The 18,318-nt window shown below is 40.5% G+C and overlaps 1 protein-coding gene across 2 annotated transcripts; it reads right to left on the bottom strand.

Moving 5' to 3' along the window:
* Positions 1-1,542: 1,542 nt before the first annotated feature.
* On the bottom strand, positions 1,543-18,274 carry LOC6560398. Of its 2 annotated transcripts, none has more exons than XM_032734227.2 (6): positions 17,925-18,274; positions 10,091-11,210; positions 4,288-4,521; positions 3,652-3,903; positions 3,025-3,501; positions 1,543-2,885 (listed from the first exon to the last, which is right to left on the bottom strand). In XM_032734227.2, the coding sequence occupies exons 2-6, from the start codon at positions 11,138-11,140 to the stop codon at positions 1,914-1,916; spliced, it is 2,985 nt and encodes a 994-aa protein (XP_032590118.1). In that variant the 5' UTR covers positions 11,141-11,210; positions 17,925-18,274; the 3' UTR covers positions 1,543-1,913. The 2 variants fall into 2 exon arrangements, with proteins under 2 accessions (XP_032590118.1, XP_032590119.1); XM_032734228.2 differs by lacking the exon at positions 17,925-18,274 and adding an exon at positions 15,669-15,736.
* Positions 18,275-18,318: the final 44 nt, after the last annotated feature.

The raw sequence follows: 18,318 nt of genomic DNA, 5'->3' as shown, positions 1-18,318 counted from the left end.
TGAAACTTGGTATTAATGTTAATTGGGTAACAGTTCTGTTGCAATAACTTCGTCTTTTTCAAAAGCAACACTGCGTCATACAAAAAGGGCGCAATTATTTGAATTTACTGTGAGGCTACTGCAGAATTAGAATACCCGTAATAAAATCAATTCACTCATTTTTACTATGAAATTTTATTTAATTTGTTTGGTTTTGTTTGTTATCATTTTTGTTTTGTCCATTATGTGCTTTACATTTTGTGTGAGTTTCTGTTTTTGTTAATATATATATGTACTATATGCATATATGTATACGTATATGTATATTTCCAATTTCAATTACTAATGATATGCGCACCAAAACAAATTAACTTAGCGCAAAAATTTGCTTTAAAACTGAAAAATTGTTGAATGGAAACAAAAACAATATGTTTGTTTCACTAAAAAACGTTTATTTAAGTAAATGATAAAGAAAGGCAATAGAAGTGTATACCACGGAATTTCTATACGTTATTTAGCATTCATGCCCGTATTTGCTTGCTTAATGTAACGCTAATATATATTTAAATATATATATAATTTGTATATTTAATATATAATGAATTTTATAGTTTATATGGAATAACACTTAATTATACATTCATTCATATAGATTTTGCTTGTTTATTTTATTGTTATTTCTGTTTTTTGTTTTTGTTTTTGTTTTTGCATTGTATTGATTTGTATACATATTTAAAATATAGTATATAAAACACAAGTGTCACAAGTAAATGATGATTAAACAACTGAATTTGTAGTTTAATTCGATATCTAGTTGTTTTTTTTAATGTTGATTTAAGAAAATTAAAGAAAATACAAATGTTTTGCAAATAAATACTAAACAAATGCATTTGTAGCTCTTTTGTAGTAGAAAAGTTTTTGCTAAATAGTTATTTGTTGCTTTTTTTTGTGTTTTCTGTTTCTTGTTGTGTGCTTTGCAGTTTCTCTGTATTTATTTTTATTCTTCTCCTTTTTGTTTAGTATCAAACCACTAAATACTTGCCCATATAAATGATTTTCTTGTTTAAATATTTATTAAATGTATACACATATATATATATGTATATATATATATATATATATTATGCTATATATTAACTATGCAAGTGTTGCATATATGCAATTTGCGCTTATTTTTTCCATCATTTTTCGATATTTTTGCTTTTTGTATTTAGTTTTAATTCTGTTGTGTGATTTTTGTTTTTCTTGTTAACATTCATAGGGAAAGTACAAAAGTATACGTTTTTCAAAAGCTTTTCTGTTTTAGTTCTTCAAGTTACATTTGTTACACATGCGTGTATTTAAAAAAAATATAAATAATTAAACTGGCCCTTGTCAATTACACAATTTAAATACTTTTAATCGTTTATTCATTGGTTTCATTTATGTTATAGCAAAACAAAATTGGGTTTGCGGTTTTTTGGAATGTCTTCTAAATTGCAGGAATTGTTGAATAAAAATAAAATCAAAAGCAGTAAAAATTGTTGTTCCTGTTTAAGTATTTATAATATTAGATTTATGTTCGCTATAACATATATATATATAGACCAATTATTCGAAAATATTTTCTTAGGCATACTCGTCCACTCGTTGCTAGCACTCGATACACTTTCCAACGAGTACACAAAACACTGAACTTTACCAATAAAATTATAGATAATACAAACAAAATACTAAAAACTAAACATTCAATACAAAGTAAAAACACTGAAAAACTTGACGCAGGCAGAAACAAAGTAACGAGTAACGAGTTACGAGTAACTACGACGACGATTACACACAAAAATTTCAGCTACACTACGTGAAATGTTCTCTCGCTTGTGATTTGGGAGTTTTTTTAGCTTAAGGAAACTTTGCTTTCTACTTTTGATCTCTTTGTCTGTCTCCCCCGCTCTTTACTCACTGTCAATGTTGAGACCCACACGCTTCTCCTCCTCGAGCATGGCGTCGAGTTCATCGGTTAAATTGGCGAGCATATTGCCAATATCGTTGAGCACATTGACCGATACTTTTGGCGGCACTGTTGCATTAACAGCGGCAGCAGGTGCAGGCGCTGCTGAAGCAGCAGGAGCAGATGCAATCGTTGGCTCTGGCGATGCCGATGATTCCATCAGACCACCGCTGCCTGCTGCTGCTGATGCTGCCTCTGCCAAAGTGGGTGAACGCAAGTGGAGAGCACTGCTCCCGGCACTCGCCGTGCTGTTCATGCTGTCGCTGCGGGCGAGTGTTGCGTCGTGCAGCGAACTGGAAGATTTCAGCGAATGGAACGAATGCGCTATATTGTTGGCAATGGTGTTTGTCGACGACGAACTGGAACTGGAACTGGACGAATGCAAATGCGTGCCGGCCGCATGGTGTCCAGCACTCAGCACTGATCCCGTCAATCCACCAACTCCACCTCCACCGGCAACGCTCGACTGCAGCTCCTGGCGATTAAGCAGTCGCTGCTTAATGGTGCCGGTGTTCTCATTGGCAAACGGTATCGTGTCAATCGAATCTATGCTGGAATTTGACTTATTGTCATGATACTTCTCGCAGTGTATCTCCGCCGTTGTCTGCTGAATGGTTGCATAGTTTGCATAGATCGGTTGCTGCTGCTGCTGCGAGTTAACTCCTCCAATTTGCTGCTGCTGCCAATGTTGCGCCGTGTGGCCATAGAATATGTGCTGTTGCTGCTGCTGCAGTTGTAGTTGTTGCTGCTGTTGTTGTTGTTGTTGCTGTTGATTGCTTGCGCCAGCTGCTGCTGCTGCTGCAGCCTGTTGCGTCGCCTCCACGCTCAACTGTCGCGAGTTGCGTATGCTGCAGTGACGCCTTGGCGGCTCGGGCGCTATCTTCTTGCCCGTCAACGGACTGCCGCCGAGAAAGGCCTGCAACATTAAAATTCGATTAGAATTTAGCACTTGGCATAGATGAGGAGACAAGATTTCAATTGAGATTGGCAGAAGATAGCATCATTGAGTGCTCGTTGAGATCTTGTCCCTTCTGTTTTTGACACTGTTTACTCACCGTTGTGGAATCGGCACCGCCTGCCGTCACATACTCTGCCGCCGCCGCCGCATTCATGTAGTGATGATGCTCCAACGGTGGCATTGTATTCAGCACTGCTCGCTGGAGGATGCCACGCTGCTGGCGGGGCAGTGTGCCGCCGCCCTCCTCGTAGAGCAGCTCGCGTGTGGCATCGTTGGTGGGTGTAATGTCGCCATCATCGTAGGAACGTCGCCAGGCCAACGCTGCTGCATTGCTGCCAAGCAGCCGAGCTGCGGCCTGTTGTTGTTGTTGGTGTTGCTGTTGGAGCAACTGATGGTGTTGCTGCTGCTGAAGTGTGGCTGCTGCAGCCATCGCTGCGGCTGCGGCTGCTGTTGTGGGCGGCCCAAAGTGTCCATAGTCTGTGGTCGTGTAGTGGCTAAAGGTCAAATGGCTGCGCGTGCTGTTGTCATGTATATCCTCCAGCGATTCCAGGCTCTTGCCACGCGGCTGACGCACCTGCACAGAGCGAAAGAGCGAGAGAGAGAGAATGCATTTGTAGTTGCTGCCACTTTAAAGTTCAAGGACGACGACTGCAAACGACTGACATTTGTCGAGTACTCAGACACACACACACACACACACACACACACTTAGCCACACACCCACCTTAATGAGCACCACATCGTTGCCGTTGCAACACTCGTGATTGCTGCCCGTGCAATAATAGGCATCCCCCCCACCGACATGGCTCAGGCCACCGCTGTGGCCATTGGTCAAGATATGCGCTGGCATTGCCGTTGACGTAGTCGCCGTTGCATAGATCTTGGTGTCGTCCCAGGAGACGCGTGTGGTTGGCACATAAGATGGCGTACTCGGTATGGGCACATTGAATTGCCACGGCTTGCGTTGCTGGTATTCCTAGCGGGTGCGCGTCGCCCATTAATCAAATCATTATGTAATCGAAGAAAATGAGAAAAGAAAAAGTTGCCAAATTAAAAAATTATATGCAAAAAATTAAATTAAACTAAAAAAACGAACAAGAAATATCAAATTATAGGTAAAGTATTTGTTTAATAAATAAACATAAATCAATGCGGAATGCTACGCATTTTGTTTCTAACCAATAAACAAATATAAGACTAGCGTTTAAACAAAACTTGAAGCAAGCGGCTGAAAACATTCCGCTTGACGTCATATTCTTATTTCCAAGTAACGCCCCTCTTTGGGTGCCTGTCACAAGCACAACTTCGACTGCGAGTCTATCTGGCATACTATGCGGGTCATAATTCTAGTGTCGTTTACCTGCTGCTGATAGGCATTGCCACCGCCCGGATTCCATTTGCCGCTGATAATGTCCTTGACCCGCTTGATGGCCAGCAGTATCTTCTTCTGGTGGCCCAACTTGACAATGCCAATGTCCTCGAGATCCTCCCAAGTCACTTGGGTGACATCGCGCACCGTTTTGTAGTTCTGCTCCAGCAGTGGTTGTATATATTCCTCCAAGCGCAACAGCTGCAGCCACTCCTCAATGGAGCCCTATAAATGTAGAGAAAATTCATGTCGATCATTTTCTATATACACATATATATTTATATATAGATAGATTTATTTATGTGTCTACTAATCGAAAGCGATTAAGAGTAAACTCAACCAACGTTGGCAGTCACCGGCTACAATTTGTCCATGAACTAATTCCAGGCCAAATCGCTGATACCACAAACAACATGTAAAAAATGAAAGGGGAAAAGGGGGATTGGGCGCTGCGAGCGAGTGAGCATTGCGTTCGTCTCCCGCTGCTGCTGCTGTTGTTGCTGTTGATGAGCTCGTCGCGGCTCTAATCAGTTGTAATTGATAAGATATGACATAAATCGCGTCAAAGCACAAACATAAAGAAAACGGGTAAAGAGACACAACTCGTCGACGTTGATGTTGATGTCGACGTCGTCGCCGCTTTCATTGCTCTGCCTGTCATTAAACGGTAGCCAAAGTCTCCACAACAAACCAGCAAACACATAGACAGACACACACACACACACATACATCACAAACACACACGCAACGCAGTCAAAAATCATCAACATCGGTGAATTAATATACCCTACAATCATACACTGAGAATAGGATGTGCTACCATAAGATAAATGTATGCAACAGCTATTTTTCACATTTTTTTGTGTAGAATTTTTAATTAAATTTCAATTAAAAATAATGTTTCCAAATATAAATGTATCATTAGTTTAATTAATTTTTTATTTTCAGCGTGATATTAGTTGGCATTGAATAAATAAATAAAATTAAAACAGACTCTACAATATAAACACAGAGTATCTGCTAGTCGATCACTTTTGCTAAGCCCTGCTTACTTGCTTCTCTTCTTGTTTTTTTTTTCATGTGACGTGTTAATAACTTTTGAAGCTATTGCTTTTAGCTGACTGTCCAAATTGCCGTTGATTTCTATTTTATTAATCGAATTTGAATGCTGCTGTTTCATTCCTTCAATCTTCCCTTGGCTGCTGTCTGCTCTCTTTTTATACTGTTTTCGGCTCGAGTTTTCTAGCATATTCCACAAGACGAAACAGTTATTACTCCATTAATCTACATTACATTTTTGTCATTTTGAGTAACATTTACCAATGTTGATGTCTCCAAAATAGCTATATTTTAAATGAATCTCTTATTTAGTTATTTAATGTCAATTCGAATCAGTCGACGGAGATAAATATAATAAATTATAAAAATAAATATAATAAAGTTAAATTAAATAAAATGAAAAAAATTACTATTTATGATATTTAAATTTATACTACACGAATGTTGTACACTTTTTGGAGTTGCTCAATTGCAAAATTGGTTTAACTCCTTCAGCATTATTCTGTACAAACAACTCTACAAATAAATTCAAGAAAAACCGTTAATCTCCAATATCTATAATATCTGTAGATGTATTATTTCTTTTGCTGAGCTAAGCCAACTCTACGCTACTCAGCAATCGTTAACTGATGACAGCTAACTGCACATTGCGCAGATGCTAATTACAAATGCATATTTGTGGAGAGCATCTTGCTTGGACACGACATATTTATCCTCTTCAATAAAACTTAACTTTAGGAAAAATATTTATTTAACGTCATTCCAGCGATGACCGAGTGTATGCAGATATGTGTACATATACATATATATGTATATAAATATATATATATATATATATATTTGGTTTTCTACTTTGCAGCTCATTAGCAGGTAGCATATGGTATGACACCAAACACATCAGACCAGCATACAGCAGCCAATAGACTACAACCGACAACAACAATAATGGTCAACAGCGAAAATATAAAACTGGTTTTCCAGCAAACTGTACATACCAAAAAAAAAGTATATAAATAAATATATATATATATACATATATATGTATATCTAAAGTTAAGCGTGAGTACGTCAGGTCGAAAACTAAATACTATTTGAGTGTCTAATAACGGCAACAACAACAGCAACAAGCACTTTGTGCTGAGCTTCAAGGTCGTTGTTTGATTGCGGTTTTTGTTTTTGCTTTGGCTGGAAAGGTACGCACACATACACATACATACACACACATATATATGTGCCGTCCCAAGAGATTGCCAAACGACACGTCGTTGACGATGTTTAATAACCTTTTTCTATCTCTCTCTCTCTCTCGCTCTCATTATGTTGAGGTATTTTGCTTTATTTCCTTTTTCGCCAGATAAAGAAAGTGCCGGCTGTGATCATAAGCGGGAATTGTTGGGATTTTGTGCTTAGCTCTCAGGTCTACTTTTTTCTTATTTATCGTTTATGTTTTTTTAGAATGTCAGCTAATGAAGGTGCCCAGCACGATTTTGCATGCATTTACAGCACATATATATACATATATATATGTATATATCTATATATCTATGTACATTAATTGTATAGGTATGATGTAAGTAGAGTTGGCACCACACCCAAAAGGTAACGTCGATCAACAGCTGCACTCGGCAAAAGTAGTTGAAAATAGTGAATTAGAATTTTTAAAGTTGAAATATTAAATAATAAAATAAATAAAGAACTTATTATGAATGTGTTTTCCGCTGGCTCCAGGTCAACTGTTCATATCTTATATACTGCAATATATTTCGAATACAGTCAGGACTCGTATTCAGCAATAGATTCATGTATAAAAAAAAAATCAACAAAAAACATATAAATAATAAAAAAGAATAAACAATAAAAAAATTGCTTAATACCAATTTTGAGAAATATTTTTGTTGTTTATCTGAGTGTAGATAGAGAGACGATAACAGTCAGCGATCTGAGTGAGTTCGGCTACAGTAACAAGTCGACAACAAACAGCACAAAACTTGCGAAAACAGTCACGGAGTGTTATACAAACAGCAAACAACGAAAAAATAAATAAAATACAACAATAATTCTATAATTCTATACGGCTAATACCCCAACAAAAAAAAAATACAAATAAAAACAAAAAGTTTATGGCGCATTTTGAAACTGAAATAAAAGACGGATCAGCACACAAAGGCTGAGGTCATTCTTGACTTGAAAAATTGCACAGCGGCAAAGCAAAGCGCGTTAGAAATCGTTGCAGAATAAATGAATAAATACTATGCTCAGTTATTATTGAACAAATGGGGCGAACCAAATAAAAAAAAAATCGAAAAACAAAAGATGGAAGCCGATAAACTAACCGGAGGTTATAATTTGAATCAAGCAATTAAGAGCGAGTAACTATGGAATGCGGTCCGAGTTGGTCGACTTGGAGAGCTGGAGATGTAAAAGCGATAAATGAAATTTCGGTTTCAGTTCGGAAACACAACACACACACACACACACACACACACACACACACAGACAGGGGCAAACATTTTGTGGCATGCATGCATGCAGTCAGGTGGGCAGACAAAAGACAGGTGGGTGGCGGGGAATGTGTTTGTGAATGCATGCGTGCCTAAAAGCCTAAAAGCGCTTTTTGAGACGCTGACGAAATCAATGAATCAGCCAAACTTAAAATGCAGTCAAAGTTATGGTTATTGTTATTGTTATTGCTATTGTTGTTTACTGCTGTGAATAGCATTTGTCATATGCATAAAGCTGCTCAAATGCATAAAGTGTGCATAATGGAATAATATGCTTTCTTGACTTATCGCTAGCTGCACAGTTCAATAATTATCTGATGATTATTTACAGTCAGTGCTTGAATTTACGACTCCCCGTAGCAGCGCAAGAGCAATAGAAATAAATCTGAACAGAGAGCAATAGCAAACTGAAAGGCTGAAATTCTCCTTCTGCTCCGCTCTGCTCTCTAATTTGCAAGAGCAATAGCAGTAGCAGAAGCAAACAAATTTCCATTATGCTCTGTATTTGTAGAAATAGCAAAAAGAGCAAGAATGGAGAGAGAGCGCAGCAATGGAGCTGTTTACCTTATGATATTGCTACCCAAGCTGCTCTGACTATTTCATCTACTTCAGTTTTCTGCTATTGGCTAAGCTGTTGATCTGTCAAAGTTCGTAACAGTAGCAATACGACATCGATACTTATCGATAAACCTTGTAGAGTTGTAGTTTCTTTCTGAGTCAATTCAGAGTTTCATATAAGGAAGTTTATTCAAGCAACTGACACGTACAATGTTTTTAATGTTGCATTGCAATTATGGTAATGCTCTGTGTGGTGTCTCAAAATGAGGTTTTGAGAGGGCTTGAGCACCAAATTTGATGGGAAACTTGTTTCTGGTTGCACGTGAACTGCATATCGATAAGAGAGTCGTGTTGCACTTTATTGTGTCACGTATCTGATCGAGTAACGTTGCACATACAAAAAATGATGTGGATAAGCCAACGGCTGTGAATATTTGTAGCGGAACTTTGCGTTCAAAGCGTGTCTGAATCAGATTGCAAACTTATCAGCAGTATCTTTTAGTGAAATTTAATTGGAGTTAATATAGAATATTTGCTTAAAAAACCCCCACAAGAATAGCAACTTGAAATAGAATTGGAATGTATAACAATGTAGTTTAACAACTAGGTATTCAAAATGACTTAATAATCAGTTTCAATTTGATTGAGTCTTGTTATCTTTTCAAGCGCACTCTTTAATCCCATAATTATACTCGCATTAGAAACCTTGCTCCGGAAATTAGTTGTTAGCCAAGAAAAACATGACTCTTGACTGGCCATTTGGATCTGTCGGAACCAATGTTAACGAGCACTTGAGATCCATTGCTCTCGTAGCCCCCGCCCCAATCTGCCCCATGCTTTGCTCCCTCCCCCGGCGGGTTACCTTCCTTAGTGTCACCTGTACAGGTGCTCAGTGGCGCCAGTTTGCCAACACGCTGCATAAATTGGCCAACTTGAGCGAAGTTCACGCGGCTTGAGTGGATTTAATATTATTATTTTTATTTCTTTTTTTGTATATGTTGTCTGTTTATATAGCTGAGTATTTGTTAGTTGAATTGCTGATGGGAATTAATGTGCGCATATTAAACGAAATTCTTTCATTAACAAACAAAAAATAAAAAAAAAAAAAAAAAAGATCATTTGCTGACAGCGCTTTTTAATGTGAGAAACCAGTTTTTGCAGCACGCTTGCAAATGCCATTTTAATGAATTGTGTATATAAATATGATAAGTTGTAGAAACAAATAAAGAGGCAGCGACTTAAAGCAAGCTGCCGAGCTACTCAAGATGAGAGCGAGAAATCTTCATTGAAACATTCTTTTATTGATATTTAAGCCGTGGGAAGTTGTTGAATAGCTTGTAGCCGGAGAAAAGATTTGAAAGGGAATTCTAAGTCAATTTTAGTTCTTAAAGAGACAATTTGTATAAAGCAGTATATACATTATTCATTCCTAGCTATGCATACTATATAGATATATATATAGGTAACGTCACCTTTGGTGTGTCGCATTTAATGCCAATTTGACAAATTAGTATTTGCTGTGCATGTTGACTGAAATGACTAAACTTGACTTTATGCAAATATCACGAGTTGCTCCGCTTTGCTGATTAGATAGAAAAGCGAAACCGGTTTGCGGATCGTCTTTTGTTGTTGTTGTTCTTGTTGGCATTGTTGGGTTTATTGCTTTGTTTACTTACCGGCACAAAGTGTGGCAAATTGTCGAGCACCTGCAGCTTGTCGATGCGCTGCTTGATGCGCTCCCGATGATGCGGATTCTTGATGCCGATGGCGGTGAGATCCTCGGGTGTCATGCGTGCAATCGTTGGCAAATCGTAGCCAGCACCAATGAATAGCTGAGCATATTCCTCATGTTTCATCTCCAGCAGCCAGTCAATGATGAGCTCATCGTTGCGCTGCCGATCAACACTCCCAATCGAGCAGGAGCTCACCGAGCTGCAGCGGGGCGAGGAGAGTGGCGCTCGTATCGAGGCGCCCGACGAGGAAACGCCCGTCAAATAGGACGAGGCACGACCCGAATCTAAGCTAGCGGTGCTATGCCTTGACCCCGAACCAGCCGAACCGGATGACGAGCCGGGTGAGTCCCGACCAGGTGACTGGGTTAAGTCGATGCCCTGATCTTCCTGCAGCGCCAACTGCTGATGATAATAAACGGCCGCCTTGTGGGTGAGCGGTTCACGCAGAGTGGCACAGAAGACGGGCGGCGGACAGGCAACAATGCTGGGTGGTGCCGGTGGTTTGCCGCCGCTGTTGCTGCTGCTACCAACTGTGGCAGTTACGCCTGCTCCCGCTGCTCCTCCTGCGCCTGTTGCTGTCCCAGCTCCGACTGCGCCTGTTACCGCCTCATCTTTCAGACGGAGAGCGACGCTCGTCTCGCGTGGCAAATTGAAGCCGCCCTCCTCCAGCGAGGGCGACGAAACAATGCTGCTGCCACTCATGCCACAAATGCCATCGTCCACTTGCTGCTGCTGCTGATGATGTCGCAATGGGCCGCTTAATCTGTACAGCGGTATCAGCGCCTGTTGGTGATGTTGATGGTGATGTTGATGTTGAAGATGATGTTGCTGTTGATGATGGCCAAGGGGCGAGGTGGGTGACAATTGTTGCAGATGCTGCTGCTGCTGATTTTGCTGTTGCTGCTGTTGATGTTGCTGATCTCCTGGTATTGTTGGCGGCTGTACCTTTTTAGCTTGTGCCGTCGTTGTGTGCGGCTTCAGTGAGCGATGCATGGCGCGCTTCTGCTTCTTCTTCTGCTGCTGCTGCTGGCCGCAATGCTGGCCAAATTAGCTGTGGCAACGCCTGCAAGCACAAATAACGAAACTATGCATTAGAAATATGCTTGCACATATATGCATGTATATAAATATGTGTAGGGTGCAAGCAACTGCTACACATCTGCTGCACATCTGCCGGTTTGTGGCAGGCATTTGCAGCAACAAAATCTGCATAATTGGACATCAATTTTCGTTGGTCTAGCTCTAAAAATAGGGTCACACTGTTTACACACGCGCACGCCACGCTGCGGCAAGTCAATAAACTGCCACAGAGTGCCACACGAGTGCCTGCACAGTGGACAGTTGCAAGCCCATAAATTTATTAGATGATTATTAGGACAATATTCAAAGTGAAGTTAATTTCAATTTCTATTTTAAACAACAAACAAAACAAATAAATATGCTTGCCAACAATTGTATTTAGTGCGCTTTAAGAAATGTTTAAATTGACCCACTGTGCCTGTGTGGCCCGTAGCATCGTATTACAAATTTCATTCACAAAACACAACTAAAAGCAAACACGGAGGGGAGAACAGCAGCAAGACAGAGAGGGAGGGAGACAGCGACGATGTCAAAGTTCGTTGACAGTGGGTTGGATTTGCCATAGGGAGTGGTGGGGGTTCAGAGAGGGGAGACGTCATCTAGATGTTGGCCTGTGGCTTGTGTCTAGGCGCGACGTCATAATACACTTGAAAAATGCACAGGCAGGCAGCAGGCAGGCAGTTAGCAAATCTGGCAAAAGTCACGAACAGCCATGTCATTAACATTAGCGAGAAAAAAGCAACCACACAATACTGGGAAGCAATAAAAACCAGAGAACCAAAACCAAAGCTTTAATATGCAGTTCTAGTGAAACAGTTAAGCGATACAATAACTGCTGCGTTTATCGATAACAAGCCACAATCAATTACAGTAGACAGCCACCTGTTCGATTAAGTACTCGATGCCCGCCCGGCTCATGGCGAGTGTGACAAAGAGTAACGAAAACGAATACCGCAAAAAAAAGCAGGTGGTAAATTTCATAACGCGCGAATGTGTGTGTGTGTGTGTGTGTGTGTGGGAGCCGAGACGTAGCAAAAGCAGAGCAAAAGCTGCGACAAAAAAGGAGAGAAGAAAAAAACAACACGTAAAACGGTGGCAGTAGTAAATTTCATTTACAAGTCCGTCGACGACGTTGTCGACTGCCTTTAATGAATTTTTATGTATGCGACGTGAAACGAAAATTAACGAAAAAAAAAAACTGCAGCCGAAGAAGCGGTGGAGAGCTAAAAACAAGCGAGAGAATGGCAGAGAGAGACGGAGGGATGGAGCGGGAGATAGAAATGGAGAGGGAGAGAGCGCGCAGAGCAGCGGTAAAGTTGTAGTAGGGTAGTATATCAAACTGCAAACGATACACAAATGTGGGTTGCGATTTGTTGTTGTTGTCGTTGCTTTCGTTGTTGTCACCCACACAAACACACACACACATACACACACAAACTCACACACCCCATTCGCCCAGCTGCGCGCATTTGCAGATGTTGTTGAACCGTGCGGCCGGCTTGCATTTTGGGCTAACAGTTTTTTGTTTGTCTGTTTGTCTGCCTGTTTTTTTTTTCTTCCATTTTTTTTTTGTGTGGTTTACTGCCCATTTTTATGAGTACATTTTTGCTTTTGCCTTTTGTTGCTTGCACATTTAATTGCAAACATGGCATACAAACACCCACAGGACGCCCCCCGGCGTATAAAATGCAAACACAACATTGCAGTTGTTGTTGTTGCTGTTGCAGTTGGGTGTGGGTGGTGAGTAATCATAATGAGCACAACACTTGCTCCTGTGTGTGTGTGTGCATAAAAACTGATTGGAAATGCAATTGGACGCTTGGGCGGCCTTTTCCTATTAGAAACTCCGAACACAATGCAAAACTATTACAAAGGGCAGCGCTTGCTGAAAGATTTATTGATTGTCGTCACACACACACATACACATATCAATTATTGTGTGTGTATGTGTGTATATACATTGTAGCGGAGTTGCGGTTTTGAAGTTAGCAGCAAAAATGCTGAGCAACTAAAAATAATTATGTTTACACACACACAGACATAGTCACAGACACACACGCATATATATACATATATATATATATATATAGGTGCACATATACAAACAGGCAGATAGAGCTGCGTACAGAGGAACCGCAATACTCTAGTCAATGGGGGAGAGAGAGAGAACGAGAGAGAGAATATTGAGAGTTGCTTAATTTTTGAATGGGACGCCCAATAAGAAATCATTCAACTTTCGAGCGTTGTGGCAAAGTCAATGAAACTGTGACTTTATTTTAACACATATCAAGTAAAAGAGGGAAAGAAAATTATGAAATCAAAATGAAAAATGTTATTTAAAAAAAACCTGCATATATATTCGATTTATTGCATGCACATGTCACATTTAATAATCATTGCCATCAGTTGAATCAATTACCCATGGATATGTGTAAGTGTATTTGAAGTTCGTTAAATTGTCAATCAATTGCTGTTGTCGCCGTTAAAGTTTACTGGCATGAGTAATCAGCCAAATGGAGCGCAATAAAATGGCAACGGCAACGGCAACAGCAACACAGGCGGCAACAATCTATCAGCAGACCGGGCCAACAGCCACATCAACTTAGTTGATGCCCAGCCACCCCCGAATAAAACATACCCCCTCCTCCCCTCCCCTCCCGCATCTACCACTTAATGGCCAGATTCATATGCCTGGAACTGGGACGAGGGAGCAGAGACGAGAGGAGAGACGAGGCGGCTGAAATCAAATGAAGCGAGTCCCATTCTCATGTTTATTAACGGTGCTTAGCAGCGATACATATATATGTGTATATATATATTATACATCTATGTATGTGTGTGTGTGTGTTTAAGAGTGTGTGGGTGTCATTAAGCTTGGTAGATAAAGAGGGACCGCCCAGGCAACACTTCATTACCAACCAAGCAGTCAGCGCGACTTATTGACAACGGTTTTCTGTTACACCCTCTACAAAAGATGCAGATACAACACTTACAACACCGGTTCGACAAACAGCTCTTAAAAGTTTAGTGCCTTGGAGATCTGAGCACTTTAATTGTAATTTAATACATTGATTCTTTTTGGAGAATAAATATTTTTTCTATACATTCTTTTATTGTATATCATTTTACATATTATACAGTAGTGCTTATTTATAGATTGGTGTAGATAAATCTTTTCTGCTGATAGGAATTTAATTGACATTTTTTCCATAAATATAATTTGAATAAACAAAGAAAACCAATGTAATGTTTTAAAATCTACATTCTACCTGTTCCCCGACCATCTCTCTTGCTTATTTTACAGGGTATCTCAAGAGCACATCATTCGCTATTGTATTTTCAGTTTGTTGCGGGTGCTTTGCATATGTCATGAGACACTTTTCCATACACTTTCTCAAAAAGGCAAAGCTGATAAAAAAAAGTTTTCGGGTGCATTTTTTCTTACATTTCTTTTAAAGTTGTTCGTTTTTCTTATTTTTGTATGTTTGCCACGCCCCAAAGAGTTGCAAGTCTAGGGTTTTCTGTGTGTGTTTTGTACTTGAGCTGTGCTGCATTGTTGCTGCTAGCGTGTTTTGTCAGCAGCAACAGCAACAACGACAACTACAACAAAATAAGATGGTGTCGCTGTGCCTGTCGATAACTGGAGATGTTGATCTTGTAAGAAAAGCAAAGCAGAGGAGAAGAGGACAGCAGCAGCAGCAGCAGCAGCAACAACAACAACAATGGCCGCAAGCAGCATAAACTTGTTTTGCCTGTAAAAGGGAGTTGTAGTTGTAGTTGTTATTGCATTGTCTTTTGTGTTATTGTTGTTGTTTTCAGGTTTCATCATCTGGCAACGCCAAGAACGGAGGAGCAAACAACACAAGCGAGCCATAAAAAGCTCGTAGGAGTCCCACAAATGCACCGAAGATGTGTCAAATGTGTGGGCGAGACAGAGACAGAGTGAAACAGAGAGAGGTAGGGAGAGAGAGGGGAACACTGTACGTGCAGTTAACGGTTAATGCAAAACGCATATGGCACCAGACAAGACAGTCAGAAGCAGAGACACACAGACAGACAGACAAACAGACAGACAGACCAAATAAGGCGGCTGTCAGCACGTACACGAAGAGCTCCAAAAACGGCCATCAATTCCAAGCTTTTTGGTCAAAAAACGCGAACAAGTTGTAAAGCGAGCAAATGCGAACAAAGCTACAACAACAATAGTAAGAGCGGAGCAGGAGGAGTAGAAGGAGAGCATTTACAGCTACATTGAACTTTTTAGTGCCCAACCACTTGCCACCCACTTGCAAAGTGCGTTTACTACTACTACGCACACACACATACGTATACACATACATACACACATACAAACACACACAGCAAGCAAGACACACACACACACGCTTTTTTTTTGGGGGAATACAATTCGCAACAACTGTGCCAAAAATATGCAAATTACCATTTGAAAACGTTGATTTCGGCAACAATTTTTAACACAAACACAAAAGCTCAATAAAAATGAGCATTAATTACAAATTTTGCATAAATTGCAATTGATTTTGTTGAACAAAAACGCGTTGGAAAATTCTGTGCAAATTTCTTTTACACACACACACACACACGGAGAGACTAAAGTATCACCAACACTAACACACACACACACAAAACAAGTAAAGCATATGAAAAAGGCAGAGCAAAAAAGTTGCCGCTGCGGCGACGACGACGACGGCGGCGGCGGCGGCTGCTGCTGCTGCTTAAAAGAAACGAAGAACTAGCCGAAAAAAAGGCGGAGCGTGCACGAGCCGACGGCGACCGCAAGTCAAAGCGTATTGAAAACGCGGCTCAAGTTCGACTCCAAGTCAGAGTCCTCCTGCCGTACGGTTTTCCAAAACTTTGAGAGAGGAGAGAGCGAAAATGATATATAGAGAGAGAGAGAGAGAGAGAGAGAGACGCCTGAGAGAGTGCTTGAGTTGAAAACTCTGCTCGATTCTAGGTATTTATTTTTTGTGCGGCATAAACAGAAGTAAGGCAATTTGTTGCAATTGAAACAATAACAATTGGCTTGACAATTTGTTGTTGCTGGCAAATTAGTTAATAAGTAAAACCCTCCGTTTCGATGATAGGCGTCTGCATACTTATGTCCCGCAGTGTAGTGCACGATAAGATTAAGCAGAGTGAAATGCATTCAATTCGTGTTGCACAGTGAGGCAACAAAGAGCAAAAACTTGTCTTATAAATATTTACAACCTGGCATTGTTATTGTTGGTATGCTCAAAGATCTGTGTACGATATAACGTTAGAGGTCAGTTGAAATGTTTAATGTTTGTAAGTCATTTGCATTCAATCGTAATCGTGGCATGGGAACTTGTAAAACTGGGTCCAAGTCATTATCATTACTTCGCCTCAAGGTCAAATAACTAGCAAACGTTTTAAATAGATTATCTGTTGATTGCATAAAGCTTTTAGTAAACTTTGTTTTATTTCATTTTAAATTGACATTGACAATGAACATTTAATTTATATTATATTTTTACTACATTTTTACAAGCTAGTCCCACTGTGCAATGTATGCCACAAAAAAGGCAAACAAATCCAAACACACACACACACACACACACACATTTGGTCTGTGGACAGTCAACCACTTTGCTTGCCGCATAAGCCAATAAGAGCTACATCAACCGAGCGAGTGAGAGAGAGAGAGAGAGAGGGAGCGAGAGAGTGAGCACGCGCTCCACACGAGTTTAGTACAGAAACTTCGAAAAAGGCTCCATCTTTATTAAATGGCCTGCGCACGCTCTTTCTCTCTCTCTCTTCGCGCGCTCTCTTTGTGCGCTCTCTCTGCCAGAAGCAATGCAATGCTCTCTAAGCTGTTCCCCGCCCACTGCTCCCCTGCACATTTCTACGACAATTCTAACACTTCATTGGAACCGTTGCGACGGCAACGAGACATCATTTGATTCCCACACAAATCTCTGCATATTGAGCGGTCGCGAGTCTCTCTCAATTACAGCCAAGGGAGTTATGAGCCTGTCTGTGTATGTGTTTGTGTGTGTTTGTACTCTACGCTTTCTATTGATTTATATGAGCTTTATGGCGCAATCTGAGTACTTTGCCGCAACGAGTACAAAGCTCAGCTAAACGAAGTAGAAGAAGATGAATAAGAGTTTGAAGTAAACGCGCTTTAAATTTTCAAATGCAGTCAAAAAAAAAAACACAATGCGTAAAAGGACGGTCACATTTAATTGTCGACAAGAGCGTTTTGTGTTAAACAGCGAACGGCGGTGGAAAACAAAAGTGCATAAATTATGTAAAGTGACCAGAGTTGCCGCCACAGCGCGTCATTGTTGTCTGTCCCACACTTAAATGCAGCAGCAGCAGCAGCACGCGTCAACATCGGCGCTCGAGCATAACGCCGACTTTGCTGACACGTGTTGGTTTATTAATTACATAAGCAGCAGGCAGATGCAGCTGCCTTCATTATTGTCGTGGAACAAGACAAAACAAAAATCCAATTTCCTGCAGATGCCACTCTGGCCACTCTGAACAAAGGAGAGCCGAACAGCTGGCAGCCACTGAAGATGGCCAGCAAGGAGCAAGAGGAAGACCAATGACAGATGGCGCAGTCAGCGCCGACGCCAGCGGAGGCGGCAGGACGCAAATGTCAAAACAAAAACATTTAAAGCCGCTTATAAAAGAAAAAGGTATCGCTCACCTGTAAAAATGGTTTGTGGGCCGTTTTCCAATTTTCAATTTACGAGAGCAACTAAAAGCGAGACACAATCACATTAAAACACAACCACGACGAAAGTTGACACACAAAAGTAAACAAATGTAAAACTGTAACAGGGCATTAATTACTATTGTTGTTGTTGCTGTTGTTGGTTTATGGTATTTTCTACAAACACTCTCACACACAGCAACACAGACACACACACGCGCACAACTACAAATGGCGCGCGCGCGACGCATAAAAGTAAAACATAAAACCAGATTAATTTTTGTGCAGCCGACACACAAAAAAGAAGAAAAAAAGAGTTTATTAAGCTGCTTGCCTAGTTGTTGTTGTTGTGGTTGGCTTTTATTGTTTGCTACGTCGCCATTTTCTT

Source organism: Drosophila grimshawi, unplaced genomic scaffold (assembly GCF_018153295.1).
Source record: "Drosophila grimshawi isolate 15287-2541.00 unplaced genomic scaffold, ASM1815329v1 contig_1367, whole genome shotgun sequence".
NCBI classification, from domain to species: Eukaryota; Metazoa; Arthropoda; class Insecta; order Diptera; family Drosophilidae; genus Drosophila; species Drosophila grimshawi.
The sequence above is the reverse complement of the archived record's forward strand: the minus strand, read 5'-3'. Positions and strand labels throughout refer to the sequence as shown.

Bases quoted from the DNA above. Each gene is read 5' to 3' on its own strand.
- LOC6560398 (XM_032734227.2), bottom strand. From the start codon at position 11,140: ATGCATCGCTCACTGAAGCCGCACACAACGACGGCACAAGCTAAAAAG. The intron at 4,522-10,090 runs GTAAGTAAACAA...CTACATTTATAG, and splicing joins ATTTGCCACACTTTGTGCCG to GGCTCCATTGAGGAGTGGCT. The intron at 2,886-3,024 runs GTGAGTAAACAG...TTAATGTTGCAG, and splicing joins GCGGTGCCGATTCCACAACG to GCCTTTCTCGGCGGCAGTCC.